The sequence below is a fragment of the Hipposideros armiger genome, unplaced genomic scaffold (genome assembly GCF_001890085.2).
Source record: "Hipposideros armiger isolate ML-2016 unplaced genomic scaffold, ASM189008v1 scaffold_892, whole genome shotgun sequence".
In the NCBI taxonomy this organism is placed as follows: Eukaryota; Metazoa; Chordata; class Mammalia; order Chiroptera; family Hipposideridae; genus Hipposideros; species Hipposideros armiger.
In genome coordinates this window covers 215,440-236,743 of record NW_017732242.1, presented here as the reverse complement: position 1 = coordinate 236,743, position 21,304 = coordinate 215,440, and the positions used below count along the sequence as shown (strand labels likewise).

The 21,304-nt window shown below is 36.9% G+C and overlaps 1 protein-coding gene across 1 annotated transcript in view; it reads left to right on the top strand.

Moving 5' to 3' along the window:
* NPNT (nephronectin) overlaps positions 1-21,304 on the top strand; it is an 85,243-nt gene that overhangs the window by 33,581 nt on the left and 30,358 nt on the right. The window contains exons 3-10 of the mRNA XM_019630095.1: positions 3,581-3,673; positions 7,870-7,962; positions 12,295-12,414; positions 13,750-13,869; positions 15,512-15,646; positions 16,153-16,275; positions 17,626-18,021; positions 19,372-19,403. Coding sequence (XP_019485640.1) covers positions 3,581-3,673; positions 7,870-7,962; positions 12,295-12,414; positions 13,750-13,869; positions 15,512-15,646; positions 16,153-16,275; positions 17,626-18,021; positions 19,372-19,403 — 1,112 coding nt within the window. The remainder of the gene's footprint in view (positions 1-3,580; positions 3,674-7,869; positions 7,963-12,294; positions 12,415-13,749; positions 13,870-15,511; positions 15,647-16,152; positions 16,276-17,625; positions 18,022-19,371; positions 19,404-21,304) is intronic.

Genomic DNA, 21,304 nt, shown 5'->3' with positions numbered 1-21,304 from the left:
AGCACGTCTTGGTCAAGTCCCAGGAGAGAGTTCGAGAGTTGTAAACTAACTGAGTGGGTTTGCCGGAAACGTGTGTGTTTACTACTGTGGCTGTGTGACAGTGGCTGTAGACAAACAGATTATCAGGAGAAAATGGGATAGTTTTTTCTCTGTTATGTGCTACTGATGAATCCTATTTTAGTTCTCACAGAGAGATTCATACCACAAAATATTTATTTTTGGCAACTTTCACAAAAATTTTGGTGGTGGTTACTTATGAAAATTTCCTTGTATATCAATAGAGAATAGATCCCAGAAACTTCTCGGGAATAACCTATTCCAGGTTTAACATTGCTTTGATTTAAAATGCAGTTTTGTATAGTTTTAAAATGCAAATTTTAAATATGGGACATTGGCTAACATTTCAGGCTAGAAGTCTTATTAATGGATCTACATGTCTATATAAAGTTTACTAAATCTAGATATGTTAAGGCTGATTTATGTTAAGTAGGAGAAATGTGACCCAACTTTAAGACATTATAAGATAAAAGTAAACTATACAGAACTGTTTGGCTGCTTGGTACTAATATATCTAGTTAGAAAATAATGATGTTTGCTATTCTTTGTTGAGTTGTTTTACCTTTGTTTAAAGTCATTTAATATATTTTTCTTAATAAATTAGATTATTCAAATTTGGCAATTAAAGAGTATTAAAGAAACGGTATCCTTTTATATTTATCCCTCCTCATACATAACCATTGCTTTTCTTAACATGTGATCTAGTTTTCAGTTTATGTTTTGATTTATTTTCAGCTTTTTGCTTAGATTGTACCTGATATGTTTCATTATTTTAAGAAATGTATCAACATCAAGATATGGTGAGTTCTTTTCAAGTTAACAACAACAATAAAGAAATACAAATTTCTTATAAACCTGAGCAATATGAAAGGTAATCGCTAACAGGCAAATGTAATGTGTGCCTTTAAAAATACAGAGCAATCATTCTTGATTGATAATTAAGTTATTACTTTATTTGAGTCAAATTGGACTTAGAAATTGGACTTCGAATTTTTTTCTTCTGATATGACCCAAATGAAGATTCGAGTTCACCTAATTTTAAGTTATATAAATAAATACACAAATTGAAACTTAAAGTGAATATTTTATGCTTTAACAAGGGAAGATACTCATCCAAAAGAGAAATAATAAAATCATCTCTTCCCTTATCTCTAGGATCTCTTGGCTGGTCGAACCCTGACCATTATTAATAGTGTTTCAAGTTTCTTCCATTTACTTTCATTAAACTGGGTTATTCATGTATCTTCAAGTGAAATGGCTGAGCTTTCATGATAATTCTNTGACTGAGAAATAATATTGGAAGTCCCTCCTAGATAGTTTATTCCTTCTTAAGGATCTGAACAAAATTGCTTCCCTTTGAATTTCATGCCATATCTACAAATCGGATTTTAAAAAAATATATCCAAGCACATTTCTCTACCATGTATACTTTTCACTCTGCTCATCCTGTCTTTCTGGAAGCTTTTTAACTACCTACTGAGCAGCTCTGTCTAAGGATTAATAGTGGCACAGGGCCCAAGTGGAATGACAAATAAACAGGCAGGAAAGACCTGAAAAGTCAAATGGCAAATAAGCCCTGTGGAGTAGCAGGGGAGGGAAGGGTGAGTGAGGATATGGAGGAAACACCAAAAATAACATGCACATCAGTTTCTCAGGAATATTAGGATTTTGAAGGAAATAATGTTTGAGAATCGTCAGAAACAGAGCACAATGGAGGACAGCCAGGCTGATGTGGGACGGAGGAGTCAGGGACTTGAGAACTCAGGGTCATTGTCAACCCCGTTCCCTTTGGTTTTCAAGATGTGTCAGCTGTTCACTCAGTGGTTCCTGAAGCAGGTCTCTCCTTGTTGCAAACACAAAGCATGTCTTCCTCATGTCAACTACACTCTTTCCAGTTCATCCTACATATCATCACCAGGCTAATATTCCCAGAATTTTGATTTTTATCAGATAATTCTCCTGTCGGTGATAAACTTTCCATTTCCTATAGGTAAAGTGTATATTCCTCAGTCTGAAATTGAGGGGGCATCATTATCTGATACCACTCACCTAGGGTGTTCTGCTTCTCAGTCTACCCTCAGCATTTACCCATTTCTTTAGCTTGAAAAGCCTCCTCAGTGTCTCCTAAATAAATGATGGTCTAGTTTGCTACATAGTTCTCCTTACGGTAAATAGTAGTCTGTCTTTTCTGTCTACCCATGCTTCAAGATCCAACTCAAGTCTGTTCTACAAGGCTTTCTGTACAAATCTATGTGGATCTGCTTGTGTGATGATTTCTTCACAAAATCCATATGTGCCACACATTTTGCTCATAAATAAATGTCTTGAATTAAAAACATGATTACTTTTTCTCTTTGTCTAGACTGTAATCTTTTTGAGACCTTTGACCACCTTTACAATGATTTTTCATCTATTTTAGTACCTGGCATAGCACCGTACACATATTTGGTGCAGAGCAAGGTTTCTCAATATAGCCCCATCACATTTTGGCCTGGATAATTTTTTTTTTTGGGGGGGGAGGCTGGCTCCTGAACATTGTAGGATGTTTAGCAGCATCCCTGTATTCTACCCACTAGATGCCGGTAGCATCCAAACCAAATGTCTCAGTGTGACAACCAAAATGTCTCCATTTATGCCAAGTGTCCCATAGAGGTAAAAAATACCCCCAACTGAGACTCACTGGTGTAGAGTCAAAAGAATAAATTCTAACCAGTAGCTTGGCAGAAATCAAAGACCAGGAAAAGATTTGAGGGATGATTTTACAGTATTTTGGGGTCATGAAGGAAGACGAACTCTGTTGATGGAAGATAGTACATGTAAAATAGAACTTTCTCTTTGCCGTGACAGGCCATAGAAAAGCCATTATATTGGGTTGTTGGAAAAGTCATTACACATTTTTGCAACAAAAAACAAAAAAAAATACGTCATGACTTTTCCGACAACCCAATAGATCGATGAGCAATTGCAATGCACCTATGGTTAAGAGAGAACAAAATGATTGAGGTATTCTTATGTTGAAGTTCCAAAAATATTATTTTAGTTTTTATTTCATTTTGAATCATTTAATATTTAGAAATACCATTTTCAGTGAAATAAGTATTTCATTATTGAACTGGAAATTTATCTAGAGTTCATACATAACCAATATCTTCGGATTAAGAACGACTTTTTTTGAAGTGTATTTGAGAGAATGAATTTGAAATTATGGGTGCAGGTTATTGTAAAGTTATAACTGTTGACAAGTATCAATTGTGTTTATGCATGATCTTACATATTTTTCTTGACTATTTGAGTATTGTCCTCAAGTTTAGCAAATATTTGAGCCCCACACCTATGTAATGTGTGTGTGTGAGAGTAGCCTAGACAATGCTTACCACTCTAAAACAGTGATTTTGTATATTTCTGCTACTCTCTCATAAATTCTTAGGCTTTTCTTTTAGTATCAAGCTAATACATGACATTGATACTATATGGTTGATGTGCTGCTAATGTGGAAATAATGCCTGATATCCTCTTTTGACAGCTGTGTGCCAGCCACAGTGCAAACATGGTGAATGTATTGGACCAAACAAGTGCAAGTGTCATCCTGGATATGCTGGAAAAACCTGCAATCAAGGTAGGGCAACAGTGTGACACAAGCAAACAATCATACGCTCCCTCTGTTCCCGCCTGATAGCAAAATTTCAAGTTCTCATGCCCAGCTTTTCCATGACTATTGTTCTACACATGTGAGCGGCCATTAGCTGACAGATTAAAAAATATAAAGTTAAATCTTTTAAAATATATTTAATCAGAGACTAGTTAAAATAATTCCATCCTCTTTTTGTGCTCACTGCTAATAATTAGTATACTGGAGAAGAGAATCGCAGCATTGGTAATGTTAGGAGCCTCAAGTTCTGCTCCTCCTTGGTCATCCACTAACTAGCAGGGAAGCCTTGGCAAATTCTTAGCCTCCTAGGACCCTGGTTAGGTGAAAACACTTTAATACGCAAAAGTCAGGTAGGAAGTTTGACTTGAAATGTTGAGGTCCCTTCAAACGCTGAGCCCTTTGATTTTGTGATTCAATTCCCTTCAACAGTTGACCAGTTTGCAATGTTCCTCTGAGAAATAAATATTTTGATTGGCAAGTTATGTTGAATTGGCATCAGTTGCTTATAAAAGCAAACATTTACTTAGCACTCACAGTGCCCCAGGTATTTTATATATATAATCTATTTTCATCATTACAATATTAGGATGTAGAATGTTATTTATAATTAAGTTATAAATAATCATGTATTATTTCATTTTTCATTTGAAGAAATATCAGGGATATTAAATGCTTTGTCCAAGTTTGTAAAATTAGTTGGTAAAAGACCTACTATGTCAGCTTAGAGCTATTTTCTGTATAATTCATGGTTTTTTTCTACCAATTTAGTTTTGGATGAAGGAAACATCATTGGAAATGTGACCCTCTGACACACACTAACAAGCCTGACAAGGCTTGTCTTTTTAATTAATTTCAACCCCAAACTTTCTTCCATTAGGTGTAAAAAAACCAGAAGTAAAGAAAAGCTATGATCAGATTTCACTAGAAATATACAAGGATAAAAGAGTCAGTTTTTCACTTATTTCTAAAGGCAGTGCTCCCTATCATTTTAAATGTCAAATGAAACAATTATGTGGGGTCTAACTGTCTCATCTGATACAGAAATGATATTGTTCAAATACTCTTATTCTTCAATACCTGATACTCCTTGAGGCGTGTGATGTAAACTTATGATTTATAGACATAGTTGTCACAACAACCCAGAACACTGTTGTTTGACAGTACGTCTGATTGTTCCTGCGCTATCAGATGAAATTCATGCTGGTAAAACATGACATGTCCAATTGTAGGACAAGCTGTTATTCTCAAGTGTGTTCTAAATTATCTGATACTTGATGGATAACTGATGTTTTCCAGTGCTTCTTTTCTAATGTTTTTTAAGTTGGAATTTACCTAACATACCTGGCTAGTATTTTTAAAATAAGTGGGGTTCTTATTATCTCAGTTTACTGTCTTAAAAATCCATTTGATTTTCTTTTTTTAGTCTAAGTTCTCAAGTAGCAGCATGTTCGGTTCTGATTATTGAGTTATCAGTGTTCATCTTAGAGTCCCAGCATGCTTCTTTTTTTTTTTTAAGTGATGAACATAAACCATCAGAGGTTCATTAATATGTCAGCATCATAAAACTTGTTGTCCTGTTGCCAGGAATTTATACAAAGAAGATTATTGAAAGAAGCTACTGTTGAGATTGCAGAGAAATTCATTTAAATTGATTTGCAGGAGCTGCATCAACTTTAATATGCTTCAAAGATACTAAAACTATTACTGGAACAAGGATTCACCTCTGGGTATCTCTTATTTTCAGAAAACCAGTTTACCAAGTACTTTTTCCTATCATACATATCTGATTCTCTAAAGAGAAATTGAAATATACTGAGTTGAAATCTTGCCTTCCAAGACTATATTCCTTAGGGGGAGGGGGATTTCATTAGCAGCAAAATGGGATTTTCCACCTGCGAAAATAGCACTGACACTGAAAATGTCATTTCAAATCCAATCACGCATATAAAACTCCAGCTTACAGTAAACTTATGTGTTTTAATCATCTCTCTTGTTGCCTTCTTTACCAGAAAAGCAATTTGGCAAGTTCCTGCTGGAAAGCTTTATGTTCTTTGAGAACAGGAACCCTCCGTGGTGCCTCTCTGATTTCTGGGTTCCTGAAAACTATTATTAAAGTGACTTGCGCATGATTTAGTGCACATTAAATAGTTATTAAGTGAATGACTTTCATATAATGGTTCTTGGTCCTAAAAGCCCGAGGAATTTGAAAGAGTTCCATGGAGTCGTCGGGTACCTTAGCCAGTCAGCCTTTGAATCCGTGGATGGCGAGGCCTGTCAGGGTGAGAGCGGCTGCCGTGTGTGAGCTGAGTAAATGGGAGAGCTCTGAGAGACCCCAAGAAATGTTGTTAGAGCAAATTGTCTCTGTCTGCTACACAACAAAGTAACTTACCCTTTACCTGGACTGTGCATTGTAATAAAGTGGAAAACACACCTCCAAGATATGGGGAATCAAACGGGTTTCTTTTTTCTTAAGGATGGAACTGTCAAGAAGAGGTACCTTGAAATAATTTCACAGAGCTGGAAATTAGCTTTTGATTAAAAGTAGGGTATAAGGCAAGTATCTGCTAAAGATTTTGTTGCGAACTGTGTACTTGAAGAAATCACCCCTTGTAACTTGCTTGGCTGAGGGAACAGCTTGAGTAAATGACAAGCGCTTATGAGGACTTTTAGAGCTGCCTGGGGAGCAGCCAGAACAGCAGGGCAAGCCCACTTTGGAACGGGCTTAATTTAACAGGCTGTCACAAGATTAGTTTAATCTGCTATTGGAGGCTGGCTCTTCCCCGTGAGTCATTTTTCTGGATTTGCTATAGCTGGATCACATATAAAATCGTAGGCTTAGACTGGTCGTTAGCGTATTCTATAAGGTACCTGGTACCTTTCACGGTAGACGAAATTCTAACCTGAACTCTGGCAAGATTTGCTTTTTTCCACCTTACTTTCCCTGGTCATTTTTTACATGCATATTTTCCCCCTCTTTGAGTCCCTGAACCCATACAAATCCCCTTTTCCCTGAGCCAAAAAAGGATACTATTATAGATAATAATCTTTTCATAACTTTCCCACTAGGGAATGATTTTTAACATGTAATATATCATTGCATATTTTTAGGAGTGGAAGGTATTCTTTTGAATTCACAGTGCACTTTATAATAATTTCAGAAGAAACAATTTATAAATATCAATTACTAATGTTTTGACGTGGTTTATGTTTCATATGTTGAATTCTTTATCCCAAGAAAAGAATCAGGGTCTTAGAGCACAGAACCAGACAGTAAACCTTGGTGGACTAGTTAAATCTGAGCTGATTGCTTTCTTTCGCACAACAGCCTAAGTGCGTTAACCCTAATATTAAGGTAGTATCTTATAACCTTACCTTTTGAAGGATGTGTGATTTCAATCCCAGAAACCAATCTTCATTTAATTTGGGAGTTTATTAATAATAGTCTTGAAACAGAATGTGATTGCCTTTTTGACTCTCCACTTCTGAATCTCACCCATCTTATAGTATTTGGGTAAGCTAATTACGGGAACCGTTACCATTACCATTTTTTTGCAGAAAGCTTCTTAAATATATTCTAATTAAAGGTGATCTAAATGTAGCATAAGTTCCTACATTTGAATGAAAACATTGATTATGCTATTTATTTAAATAAGGCCTTTAAGCAAATCATAGCTTTGTGCATAATTTTGGAGTATTTTAAACTATTGCATGACATTTAAAAAGGAAACAGTCCTAAGTAGGTCATTCAAGACCTCAGTATCCTTAAACAGAGCACATTGATTGTAACCAATATTTGTGTAATCTGTTTTTGATTTTTTGTTTTTTTCAGTTTTCTCTCTTTGTTGATAACTAAAATCATGCTTTTAAAAATGACCATCTCTTTTTTGGTGTTTTGTTTTGTTTTAATTGGTATGACAATGATGATTGTTAACTTATAGTGGTGTTCTTGGGAAGAAAGATGACAGTGATAACGTTTTAAGGAAAATAGAAATTAAAAAAACAGAGACGCTGGAAGAACTAGAAACTATTTTTTGTGAAATATCTAAAGGATTCTTTTTGAACGCCACCAACTTTATGTCATTGTTTAATATATACTTATAAAGATTTTTAGGGCTAAAAATGGCATCAAAGTTGACTCTTATTACCTTCTTCCTGGTGTGAAGACGAACACTTCTACCCAACTCCTCTTGACCAAGGCAGTGAACAGCCTCTTTTCCAACCCCTGGATCATCAAGCCACAAGTGTACCTTCAAGGGGTGAGCGTGCGTTATCTCAGGAGGTCTGCTCCTCCCACCTGCACGGCTTCCTGCAGTTATGTCACTTGTTGCAAATGTTCTGAAGAGGAGCCCCAGGAGGGCCCAGCCTCAGCATCCTGAGCTTGTGAAGCAAGCAACAGGAATTGTCTCCTGGTGCTGGTTCTCTGTGCTCTGAAAAGCCTGGAGCCTCCGCTGTCCTTTCACTCCATCAAGTGTCATTGCTTTCCTTCTTCTTCTCTGGGTTTCAAAAAATCAGATAATGAAATCACTTCCATTTTCATAAGTAGGTGACGTCAGGAATTCCAAAGCAACTGAGACCAGGGTTCTGATAGATTTTGCTAAGTTGATTTTAGAAGTAATCAAGTCCTCTTCACCGCTCTATTTAGGGTGGAGAGTGTAAGGTTACCTGGAAATGAAACCATATGTTAGCGTCCTTTCTTTTGTGGACATTTTGTAATATTAGAAATTCTACGTTCTGGTTCCAGGACAGCCCTTCAGTAGCTGTATGACTGCAAGCAAGTCATTTAATGTGTCTGGGTCTTAGCAAAAACAATTAGTAATAGGAGGAGAGGAATTCCTGCCCTGTTTGCCTGCAGGGTTGGTGTGAGAATAGAAACACCAAAGATAGTGTCTTCATTATGCTGGAAAGTTTTGTAGAAAACTTAGGGGGCAACATGATTTTACCATTCTTCTAAAAGACTTTATCCCTCACCCACTAATAGACTTAGAAACTTAGAATGACAGAATTAAAAATGCTGAAATTATTAATTACTGTCTCAGTTGATAGGGAACTTGACGCATTTGTATATCTCCTGAACAAAGAATTAGGGCAGTGGTATTAATTTTAGAGTCATTGATGTCATTGCTGTCTTTAAAGAGTAAGAGTCATGGCAGTTGACATATTGGCATCTGTTTGCCTATGACCTCCACTTTAGTCAGATGAAATATAAAAGCTTAGGCTTCTGAGACATTGCCTAATTTAAGCCTCAAAGGAAAAAAAATCCAAGTGCATTAAACAAAGGAAAGATGATTTCTCCTTAAAAAATCCATTGGGTTCCCTTAGTCAATGAATCTCTTCCAGCTTTTCAAGCTACTTTTCAGTGTCTGCATGCTGATACAATGTCTAGTTCTTTTGTTTCCTAAAGTGTAATCACAGTGCTGTGCAGCTTGCATTCATGTTCTGGACCAGCTCCTTGCTCCCGCCCCTTCCTTTCCCAAGCTCCTAAATCCACCAACCTGCTGAAATATATCCCTGGCTTATAGAATATATACTTAATAATGAACACCTTTGAATGTAAGTGGTTTAATTGTAAAGTTCTGTTCTTTGTGTGATAAGATAGGTCCATGATAGAGTTTATTAAATGGTTTATTTATTATATATCTTATAATTTATATTATAAACTTCTAGAGAAAGAGCAAGATTAAAGTAAATTTAAAACAAAACACTAAAGTTTTCTTTGCTAGGGTCTTTTTATTAACTTTTAAGATTGACTTGACAAAGTATGATCAAGGAGACTTTTCATGTTCTTTACATTGTGCCACTTATTATAGGAGTATGTACTAGAAATTGGAAGTGTCATATGTGAATTTCTAACTTAATTTGATAGTAACACAAGAGTTAGTAGTTATGTAGTCCAAGACATTTTGGAATCAGCCTGTATTAACTCAATTTTATAAGGCATTATGTCAATAAGAAAATGAGGTAAAATAATCATAGAATAGAAACCCTGAAGAAAATGGAGGAAACTGAAGTTCATCACCAGGATACCAGATGCTTTTAATCTTCTGAAGATCCCTGCTTTAGCAGAAGTCTGATATTTGGTAAATGCTGATAATTATGGATTATTGTAGAATCGTATTTCATAATTTCTGCAGTGGGTTTTATAAGGGTTATTGTGAAGTTTTTAGGAGCCACATGCCTGTGGCAGAGGGGACAATGATGGCAGTCACTGGGGACATCAACACTAGCCTACTGTCAGGGAGAATCAATCACTCCATCAGCAGCTGGTAGAGTACAGCTTTCTCAAATTGCTTCCAGTGTATTTGGATATTTATGTGTCAATGACAGTAAAATAGTCAACAAATGTCTCTACCTTTACCCAGTGAATGTTGCACATTTATTTTCTTTTCCATATTATGTCACCGAGTGATTCCCAGGTTCTTTTGGAATTATGACATCTTATTAATTTTTCATTTCCTTTCACTTTTATGATTCTTAATCCCAAAGTGATTTTTCTCATGGGAAGGGAAGGATAAATTTGGATCACAGACTACCAGCAGCCCCAGTCTGAATCAAGGAAACTCTCAGAGCAGTCGTAAGGAGGTCTTTATCAGCCAGGACTAGGGCTGCCTCAGATGAGCCTCAGGTTTAGTCCATGGACATAATACCTGAAGAACTTTTCATCAGCATAAACACTCCTTGTATATGAGCTTCCTGGTACTGTAAACATCTGACCAGCTCCTATCAGGAAACCCACAGAAGTTTATGCGGCTCTTTAAAAACAATCCTAAGAGTTCTTAGTTGACACATTTTATATCGATCAATATCCTTCCCTTAAGATACAGAATTCAGTCTTACTCTATTGCTTTGTTGTACTGTACAATTTTATTTTTCCTTAGTGAAGAGAAATATTTAAAACTCAAAGCCTTTCTCTAACAATGTGCTCAGATTTAAATACTATTTACTATAATATCAATCGGATTTATCAAAGCCAAGTGTGACTCTCTGCAAGGACATATTAGGAATAATAATCAACTCCTAGGACATGAGAAAAGGTTCCCTGACTTTTTAAATAAATATTGAAATACGAAGTAGAAGAATGTAAGAAGTGGAGTGAATTTCTTTGTCATTCCTCCTTGATTTAAAATTTTTACTTCATTGAACATGGAGAAATCAAATTTTTGTTGATACTATAATCTGCAAAGCACCTTCTTAGGGAAACTTTTTTGAAATATCTTAAAATGTGATTCTGTTTTGAATACCCTTGACTGGGCAAGAGACAATCAAGTATAAAATTTAAGAAAGCATAGGAGATGACAAAGGTTTGTTATTTAATCTTCCCAGTCTTTGCACAGCTAGGGATCCTATAGTTGTGCTAAGGTTACCAAGTTGGAAAGTCAGTAAAATATTTAGAAAATTCTAGATCCAATAATTATTTGGTGGTTTTAAAAAACAATTAACTTGGTAGCTTAATTAAATAAAATATATGGGTTTCTAATAAACAATCAAGTCAGATTTAAATTTGATTAGATTTGAAAACAACTTGCAACTAGATTTATCCAGATTTCTGATTTGATGACATAGATTAATAGATAATTAAATTATGCTAATCAGTGCTTCTGCTGGCAGTTCCAGACAAAATAAACATGTGGTCATATTTCTTTTTAATGAAATCTATATTTTTGGCCATTACTATTTCAGCGCTTATATGTCATTATGAGTTTTATGTTCACTTGAGGCGGTGTTCAACTTGGCTTGGAAAATTCTCAATGTGCAATTTACTAATTCATTTCATATTGATATTTAAACCAGTAATCCTAAAATACATAATGATAGTCCATTATGTATTATTCATTAGTATTTCATATGCCCTTCGTAACTGCCAAATGAATGAAAATATGTTGGAGGGCTGTTTTCTGTTTAAGTTTATTCTGTGACTTGACTGCATTACTGAAGTTGGAAACTGAAGTTTTGTCTTTAATCTGAGATCAGTATAGAATCTAAGCTTGAACAAGAGAAACCACAATAGCGATCATTCTAATTCATGTAGCTCTTCTCTGAAAATGCAGCTTTTATATGGAAAGGTCCAAGCAGTCTAATGTTTATACTTTCCATAAACTAAAATAGGCTCACATAGTACCTTCTTTAAACAGAGACAGGAATAAATTAAAAGATGATCATGTCAGGAGTGAATCTAGTAGAACCCAGATATTTGTGAGAACACGGGAGTCAGACAGATGACCAGAGCAGCATGAGGGGTTAGTATGCTTTTTCTAGGGATAGTGAGGTAGGCACAGCGTACTCTAACTACCTGCCCTTGTGAACAGAGATCACAGGTACTATATACTTTAAGCTCCAGAAACTCGCACGGCCTCCTCATTGTTATAAGGCTTTCAGTCACTTTTGATAGAAAACTCTTAGTGGCCCCTAGTGTAACTGGCATTCAAATGAAGACAGTGTGATGAACAAGCTCTCGCTCTCAGGGAAACAACTGGTTACTATAGCTCGACCTACTTCCCTCCTTCATTTTTCCCTATAGAGAAGTATTTTAAATGGTTTACCCTTGTGCTGGGGCTTTGTGATTCTTCTCCTTCAACCTCCACTCTTTTCAGACCTGAACGAGTGTGGCCTGAAGCCGCGGCCTTGCAAGCACAGGTGCATGAACACCTATGGCAGCTACAAGTGCTACTGTCTCAACGGATACATGCTTATGCCGGACGGGTCCTGTTCAAGTATGTCAGGAATCTTAACTGTTTTATAAGTGCTTTGGGCTTGATTTATTTTATGCTGTGCTCCGGTAGTGTGCAAATGAAGGCGACGTCCCAGGCTCCCCTCCTAAACAGGACGTGTGAGTGTGTGCTTATATGTGCGCCTGAGGAATTGTAATCAAAATAAGAGTTGTCCTATTTGGATAGTTAGCATTCTTTTACTATGGGTGCCAATGTTATATTGATCTGGAAACAATACTTAGCACAAGAATAACACAACTAAGTGTATTTTCTAATGTTTTTCCCCCAACATGTTTTTCCCTGTCTTCTCTCTAGGCAGAGAGCTATTCCAGCTAGAAAAAGAATGTTACTGATTATTTGAGGACTTTTTTGCTATCCATAAATATGGACACTAAATTGTTTGTTGGTAGAGAATCCATCAAGCTTGTTGATTGATTATAAGCCATTCATAAATACCTCCTCACTTTATTTTTATATTTCTTTATAACAGTCTAAGTACTAAGTTATATCCCTTTTTTAAAACCACTTCAAATGAAAAAAAATATTATAGTATCATAAAAGTAAATTATGTGTATCTTTGTAAGAAAGAAATGCATGCATTTCCTATTATCATTTGGATGTGTTTGTAAGATGGTTAATGCCCTAAAATTCTCTGTAAGTTGAACATTAAATTGAGGTTGTGTTGCTATATCCAACAATTGATGACTTGATTTTAATTTTTGCTGAATTATCAGCTACTTACCAATCAATTAATTATAAGTTATCTCTAACTGGGTTGTGTTTTATAAAATAAAGGCTAGCTAATTTCATTTGGCATTGCATATTTAGCATGGAACTTTTTGGATGAGGTGAGTTCATGTTTAGTAACCTGTGGCAGTAATGCTAGAATCCTCTAACATTGTACAACTCAATGGGAAATCTCCTGCTGTCCCTAGAGAAATTCAATGGAAGGTTGAGACAGTTCTGTGGATGTTTCTCTTAAGATCAGCACTTGCATGAGTAATCTGGAAAACTACCTTCATTCTCCATTTTCCTTGGCCACTGGAAACATTCCCAGATAATCCATGTGAAATAAAGTTTTACATTCATCTTTTAAATCCTCAAATGCATTAGGGGTCTTCCTCAGATATATAACAGAGCTGGTTCACTTCCGAATCCCTGGGAGAGGAAAGTCTTTCTGTCCCTCCCCCTATTTTTGACTTTCTTTAGACTGTTGAATAATTGAGGCCTTTTGGTCTTCATTGTTGATTCAGAGTCACTGACTCAGGACAAGTAAAACACATAGTTATTTCAGTTATAGAGTTTTTTCTCTGAGTCAGCCAGTCACACTCGTTCCAGGTGCCCTGACGTGCTCCATGGCGAACTGTCAGTATGGCTGTGATGTTGTCAAAGGACAAATCCGGTGCCAGTGCCCCTCTCCTGGCCTGCAGCTGGCTCCTGATGGCAGGACCTGTGTGGGTGAGTTATAAAATCAAGCATCTCTCTCAGTAGCCTGTCTAGGAAAAGGAAGAAAGTGAAAGGTAATGGGAGTAAGAAAACAAAAAAAAAAGGCAGTTACTTCCATCAGCTACTTAGCTATCCTTCAGAAGGTATCAGATGTCTCAGAAGAGGACTTCTCTCTCTGAATGGACCATGCAAATCGTGTTCTCCTAAAAATGAGGAACCGGAGGAAGTTCAGGCAGAGGCATTTTGCAAAGGTATTGAAGTTTGAAGGAGCACAATGTTCAGGGAAACAAGAAATTAGTGTTTCTAGAATGTAAGAGGCAATGACCGGTGAAGCTGAACAGGTAGACAGGGCTAGATTGTATGTATTGCACTGAAAAGTTAGATTTTTTTCCCCTGTAAATTAGGAAGACAGTATAGGATTGTGGTTAAGAGTCTGGGCTTTGGTTTCAAACCTGGCTCTGGAATATACGTGCTATGTAACTTTAGGCAAGAGAGTTCTTTCTTTGACTTGAGTCTCCTTATCTTTAAAATTGGAGTAATGTCACATAGAACCATTGTGAGAATCAAATGAGCTCATGTGTGGAAAGATCGTAGCATGGTACATAGCATGTAGTAAGTACTCAATGAATGGAAGTATTTGGTGATTCAAAGACAAAGACATTTATCAATTACTTTCTGTATTCCAGGCACTGTACTAAGTGCTAGGATATACAGTAATGGACAAAGCTGACAAGATTTTGCTCCTCACAAAGCTGATATTCTAATGGGGAAGACAGAAAAGAAACGACTATTCAATAAAATTACAAGCAATACTAAGTCTTAACATGAGGTACTAAGAGAGAGAAAAACAGAAAGGGCCTATTTTAGAAACTAACGGTCAAGGAAAGCCTTAATGTAAGACCTGGACCATTGGCCACATGGAGAATCAGCCAAGCAGGAGGAAACACTGCAGGCACTGCAGTGAGAGAGGGCGGCCTGCCTGAGGTCTTGAGAGAAAGTGGCTAAGTAGAGTGGGGATATGAGCGGCGGGGGCTTGAGATATAGCGGGTGAGGCCGGTGGGGGCTGTTTATTGCAGGGCCTTCAAGGATGTGGTGAGGATTTCATTCCAAAAACCAGTAGAAACAGTAGGAGAGTTTTAAGCGTGGTACTAATCTGATTTTATGTTGTAATAAAATCATTTTGATGGGTGACTGGGAATGGTTTGGAGGGGTAAGATTGGTTGGGAAGAGGTGGGTTTGGAGGCTTCTAACAGTCTAGCCTGGAAGATGGTAACCGACAGTAGGGTAGTGGCAGCAGTTGAAGAGGAGACAAATTCAAATAACCTTTCAGAGGTAGAGTTAACTGAGCCTGATGATTTAGGGTGAAAGGAAAGAGGGTTGTCAAGGGTGACTCATGTTTTAAGTCCAGGCAACTAGGTGGGTACAGGTACAGTACATGCTGAGATATGGTGCTGGAGGAGGGCAGCCTGGGTTAGGAAGATGAATAGGAATTTGGAGATGTGGAATTTATGTTGCCTGTGAGGGCAACCAGCTGGATAATGTTTATGATGAGTCACTGTGTGCCAGGCAACTGTTTGCAGTTATTTATTGAAACATCCACTTCATCTGAGCATGCTATTGCTCTTCTTAAAATGCAACTGGCTTATGTTTCTAGATATTGATGAATGTGCTACTGGAAGAGCTTCCTGTCCTAGATTTCGGCAGTGTGTCAACACTTTTGGAAGTTACATCTGCAAGTGTCATAAAGGTTTCGACCTCATGTACATTGGAGGCAAATACCAATGCCATGGTAATGAACCCCAGTCATTGCTTTCTGTTGTTTCTCCCTGTGGCATGGAAAGGTCTCTTCATTGTGCAGATGACTGGGGTGCCAGGGGCAGAGGGTACTGGCATTAAACAAACAGAAGTCCATTTCAACCACTACTAGTTCTGGATGCACATGTACTTTTTTTCTTTTTAATTTTATTGGGGAACAGTGTATTTTTCCAGGACCCATCAGCTCCAAGTCAAGTAGTTGTTTCAATCTACAATAATTGTGCAGGGCGCACCTCAGTGGCCTATGTGGGAATCAAACCGGCAGCCTTGGTGTTATGAGCACTGCGCCCTGCGTTCTAATCACCTGAGCCAACCAGGCATCCCTGAATGCACATGTGCTTTATTTCTTCTATTTACCTGCCAATTTCACATGGACCATCACATTACAAAACAAGTTTTTTTGGGAAACTGTATATATATTATTATGTCATCGTATTTATCTCCCAAATAAACCTCTTCTTTCCCTACTTCCTGATACAGATATAGATGAGTGCTCCCTTGGTCAGTATCAGTGCAGCAGCTTTGCTCGCTGTTTCAACATACACGGGTCCTACAAGTGTAAATGTAAAGATGGCTACCACGGCGATGGACTGAGTTGCGTGTGTGAGTAATGCTTGTCTCCCATTTCTAAATTTCAGAAGGAAATACAGGATTGCTCAAAGGCCCTTACTAGGGAAGACACAGAACAAGATTAATTTATTAAAGAAGTACAGTTTTCATAGTTGGTAATATTATTTTGTTTTTTGCACAAACAATAAAATCATTTGTTCAGGTATTTTGAAAAATTAAAGACTCAGTAATACATTCTACTCTTAAAAGCATTTAATTCCTTGATTGAAAATCTCTCAGTAGCTTCCCTTTAGCTGGCAAGAAATTTTAGAGCCCTCCAGGGAATTTAATTTTCTTAAAATCAGAAACAAATATTTGTTTGTCATTAGCCTTAGGTTTATGATGGTGGAATAATCTGACTGCATTCTACATTTTTTGTTCCTCTGTTTTATGCCTCCTAATTGTACTACTAAAAAACAAAATCATTCCCATATTTATCTATTTTCTCTACATTTAGGATTGTTTTGCTTTTCAATTTTTATAAGCTCTGTTTGGAGTATGACATATTAGTAGATAAACATGAAAATAAATACCCTCTAACATGGAAATTTTCACAAACCAAAGGCCAAAATTATCACATATTTCATGTAATAATAGATAATTTATAAATATTTTTGGAGTGAAATATTTACTGAAAATCGTGGAGCATAAAATCATGGGGATTAAAGGATTTTTGAAGGGTCATGTAGTCATACTCCCCCCAGGAGTAGATCGTACCAGATTAAATATTTCTCTTGGTGAAAATAGTCAAGGAAAAAGATCCCACAGATGATCTTGGTGACTTCTGAAAATTTATTTTCAAAAAGATTGTATAAATTAATAAGGGGAAGGAAAACCAGCTATAAAACAATATGTAGAACATTTAAGGAAAATGTTTTGCATAAGTCAATTTTATATAAAGTATAGAAAAGTATTAGTCTTTAGACAATTCTAAAGATGATTTTATAATATGTATGTATTATGGGGACATAACATAGATTCTATATTTTTTTCATATTTTAAAAACTTTAGAATTTCTGCATCTTAAAAATCTCATTGCTGTTTCCGCTTTACAAATACTTATAACTTTTTTTATGCTTGAAATAAAATATTACAGAAACACCAATATAACTTTTGCTTCCATTCACAGGATAACTATGTATCCTATATCTATATCTATGTATCTATACATGCATATGTATTTGTTATTTGGAAACCAGCATGAGTTACAGTAGGGGAATAGTCTAAATGTGAAAAGTAAGCCTAGTTGGCACATATTTTGTTGTTTTTGCTTTTTACAATTTGATGTTTTACTTTTTAGGAAGAGATGGTTACACACTAATTTAAATATTTTGACTCTTTTAGATATTCCAAAAGTCATGATTGAACCTTCAGGTCCAATTCATGTACCACGGGGAAATGGTACCATTTTAAAGGGTGATGGAGGACAAAGTAATTGGATTCCTGATGTTGGAAGTACTAGGTGGCCTCTGAAGACACCATATATTCCTCCTGTCATTACCCACAGGCCCACTTCTAAGCCAGCAACAAGACCTACACCAAAGCCAACAATATGGGCTACCCCACCCCCACCCCCACCCCCACCCACAGAACTCAGAACACCTCCACCACCACCTACCCCAGAAAGACCAACCACCAGACTGACGACTGTAGCACCAGTTGCTACCACACCTCCAAGACGGATTACAGTTGACAACAGGATACAGACAGACCCTCAGAAACCCAGAGGAGATGTGTTCAGTAAGTCATAATAAATGTTAGTGCCTTTCTTTGAGCTTTTTGTAGTTATATTGAGATATAATTGACATACAGCACTGTGTTAAGTTTAAGGTGTACGGCATAATGGTTTGACTTATGTATAATGAAATGATTACCTTAAGTTTAGTTAACATCTATCATCTCATATAGATACAAAAAAAGAAAAAAGTTTTCCTTGTGATGAGAACTCAGGGTTTACGCTCTTAACTTTCCTGTATATACCATGCACAGTATTAACTATAGTCATCATGTTGTACATTACATCCCTAGTATTTATTTATCTTACCTGTATAACTAGAAGTTTGTACCTTTTTGACCAACATCCTTTTGACCACCTTTATCTACTTTCTCCTTCCCCCAGCCCCCACCTCTGCACATCTGCTGACCACAAAACTCACAAATCAAATCTGATCTCTCTTTCTTTGAGTTCTTTTTTTTTTAGATTCTACATATAAGTGAGATCACACAGTATTTGCCTTTCTCTGTCTGACTTATCTGACTTATTTCACTTAACATAACGTTCTCAAGTTTCATCCATGTTGATGGAAATGGCAGAATTTTCTTCTTTTTATAGCTGAAAAATATTCCATTTTGTCTGTGTGTGTGGGGTGTGTGTGTATTATATATATTTGTGTGTGTGTATTGTGTATCACATTTTCTTTATTCACCCATTAGTGGACACTTACATTGTTTCCATGTCTTCGCTATTATAAATAATGCTGCTATGAACATGGGGATGCAGATATCTGTTTGACATAGTGTTTTCATTTCCTTTGGATATTTTTCCAGAAGTGGGACTCTTGGATCATTATGATATTTCTATTTTTAATTTTTTGAGGAACCTCCATACTGTTTGGCATTGTGGCTATGCCAATTGATAATCCCACCAACAGTGCATGAGGGTTCTCTTCTCCACATCTGCTATCTCTTATTTTTTTTGATGCTAGGTGTGAGATGATATCTCATTGTGGTTTTGATTTGCATTTTCCTAATAATTTGTGATGTTTTCATGTACCTGTTGGTCATTTACATATCTTCTTTGGACAAACGTCTATTTAGGTCCTTTGCCCATTTTTTAGTTGGATTTTTGTTTTTTTCTTGTTGAGTTGTATGAGTTTCCTATATATTAAAGATAGCAAATCTTTATTTTATAAGTTGTCTTTTCATTTTGTTGTTTCTTTTGTTATGCAGAAGTTTTCTGTTTGATGTAGTCCACTTGTTTATTTTTTATTTTGTTGCTTTTGCTTTAGGTGTCATCTCCAAAAAACCATTGCCAAGACCCATGTAAAGGACCATTTTACTTATGCTCTTTTGAGAGTTTTATGGTTTCAGGTCTTATGTCCAAGTATTTAATCTATTTCAGGGTAATTTTGGGGAATAGTGTAAGATAAGGGTCTGGTTTCATTCTTTTACATGAATATCCAATTTTCCAATTTACTCCATTGAGTATTTTTAGCTCCCTTGTTAAATATTAGTTGACCATATATGCTTGGGTTTATTTCTGGGCTCTCAATTCTGTTCCATTGGTTTATGTGTCTGTTTTTATGCCAATGCCATACTGTTTTGATTACTATCACTTTATAGTATAGCATGAAATCAGGAAGTGTGATGCCTACCACTTTGTTCTTTCTCAGGATTGCTTTGGCTATTTGGGGTCTTTTGTGTTACTACATGTTTAATAAGCTTTTTATGATGACATTTCAACCACAGGTCATGCACTGAATAAGAATCAAACTCATAAAAAGAATTAGCTCTACAAAGTATAAGTCATATATCCCTATTGTTAAACATTATAAAGACCGGAATAAGTCAGTCAGTTGGGCAAATAAGAATGTGTGTAGAGGGCCAGCCGAGTCATTCAGTTGGTAAAAAGTTAGCTTAAGAGCGTGAGCTCTGAACAACAGGGCCACCGGTGATGCTGTGCCCAAGCTGAGCTTCCCCTGAGCTGCCAACAGGTGGCAGGATGGCTCGGCTGGTGAGAGCATGTGCTCCGAACAAGACTACCTGTTCAATGGTGGGCTTTGCCCACCCGCAACTAAGACTAAACTCGGCACCTTGAGCTGAGCTGCCACCTGGATGGCTCAGTGGATAGAGCATGCACTCTTTACAACAAGGCTGCTGGTTCGACTCCCGCATGGGATGGTGGCTATGCCCACCCGCAACTAAGATTGTAACACAGCACCTTGAGCTTAGAGGCCACAAGCTGCCAACAGGCAGCCAGATGGTGACTGGTGCCCTCCACAACTAAGATTGAAGAACAACAACTTGGTTGGTCTCCCTCCCCAATTTCCCAATACTGTTCCCCTCCTCCAATTCCCCAATTTAAAAGAAAAAAAAGAATGTGTGTAGAAATGGAAGGAATATCACAAAGTTATACAGTAGATCACAGCTCCTATCCAGTATGAAAATGCTCCTAACATATTCAGATCTACTTGAAAACTCAGAGATGGGGAACTTTCTATATCACATGCCATTTGACTTGCAATCTGTCCATTCATTCAATCAGTAAATATTTTTTAGTGCGTTTTAGAGTGTCAGGCCCTGTATTAGGCATTGGGTTTACAAAAATAAAACAGAAAAGGTTACAGTCTGGTGGAAAAGACAGTCACCCAAAAGGTAACTGTGGTATAGGACATTATGGGAGTAGAGACAAGAGGTAACTAATCAGTTTGGGGGCAGAGAGTACTTGGAGTGGGGGGACGGGTGCTTTTTGAGTGAGGGGCAAAGAGGATGAGAAAAGGGAGGCATTATAGTTAACAGAGTACAACAAAAGCACAAAAGGAGGGAGCAGCATAGCATATGCAATAAACTGGCAATAAACTGCTAATAAACTGGAGGGTTGAGTCAGGGACTGATGAGAAAAACTAGACAGCTACCTCTTGTATTTGCTCTAAACTGTGGTTAGATCCGAACTGGATCTAGATTAAAGACTCCCAGATTTTTAATGGGTGACTGGGTAAAGGGTGGTACCACAAATGGAGATAGACTCTAGGGGTAAAGACAGACGTTTTGAAGGAGGAAGAGTTTGTTCCCTTATTACCAGATCAAAGTTTGCAATTTTACAACTCTTCCTTGTTCCCTGAATTTTTCCATTTGTCTTGTTTCACTTTGCTTATTCTTAGCCTCCTTTGCATTCACTCCTCTCCTCTCCTTTTTTTTTTTAAGATTTTTTTTTATTGGGGAATTGGGGGGATGGGAACAGTGCTGGGGAATTGGGGAAAGGGGAACAGACAAGTTGCTGTCATTTTGTTCTTCAGTCTAGTTG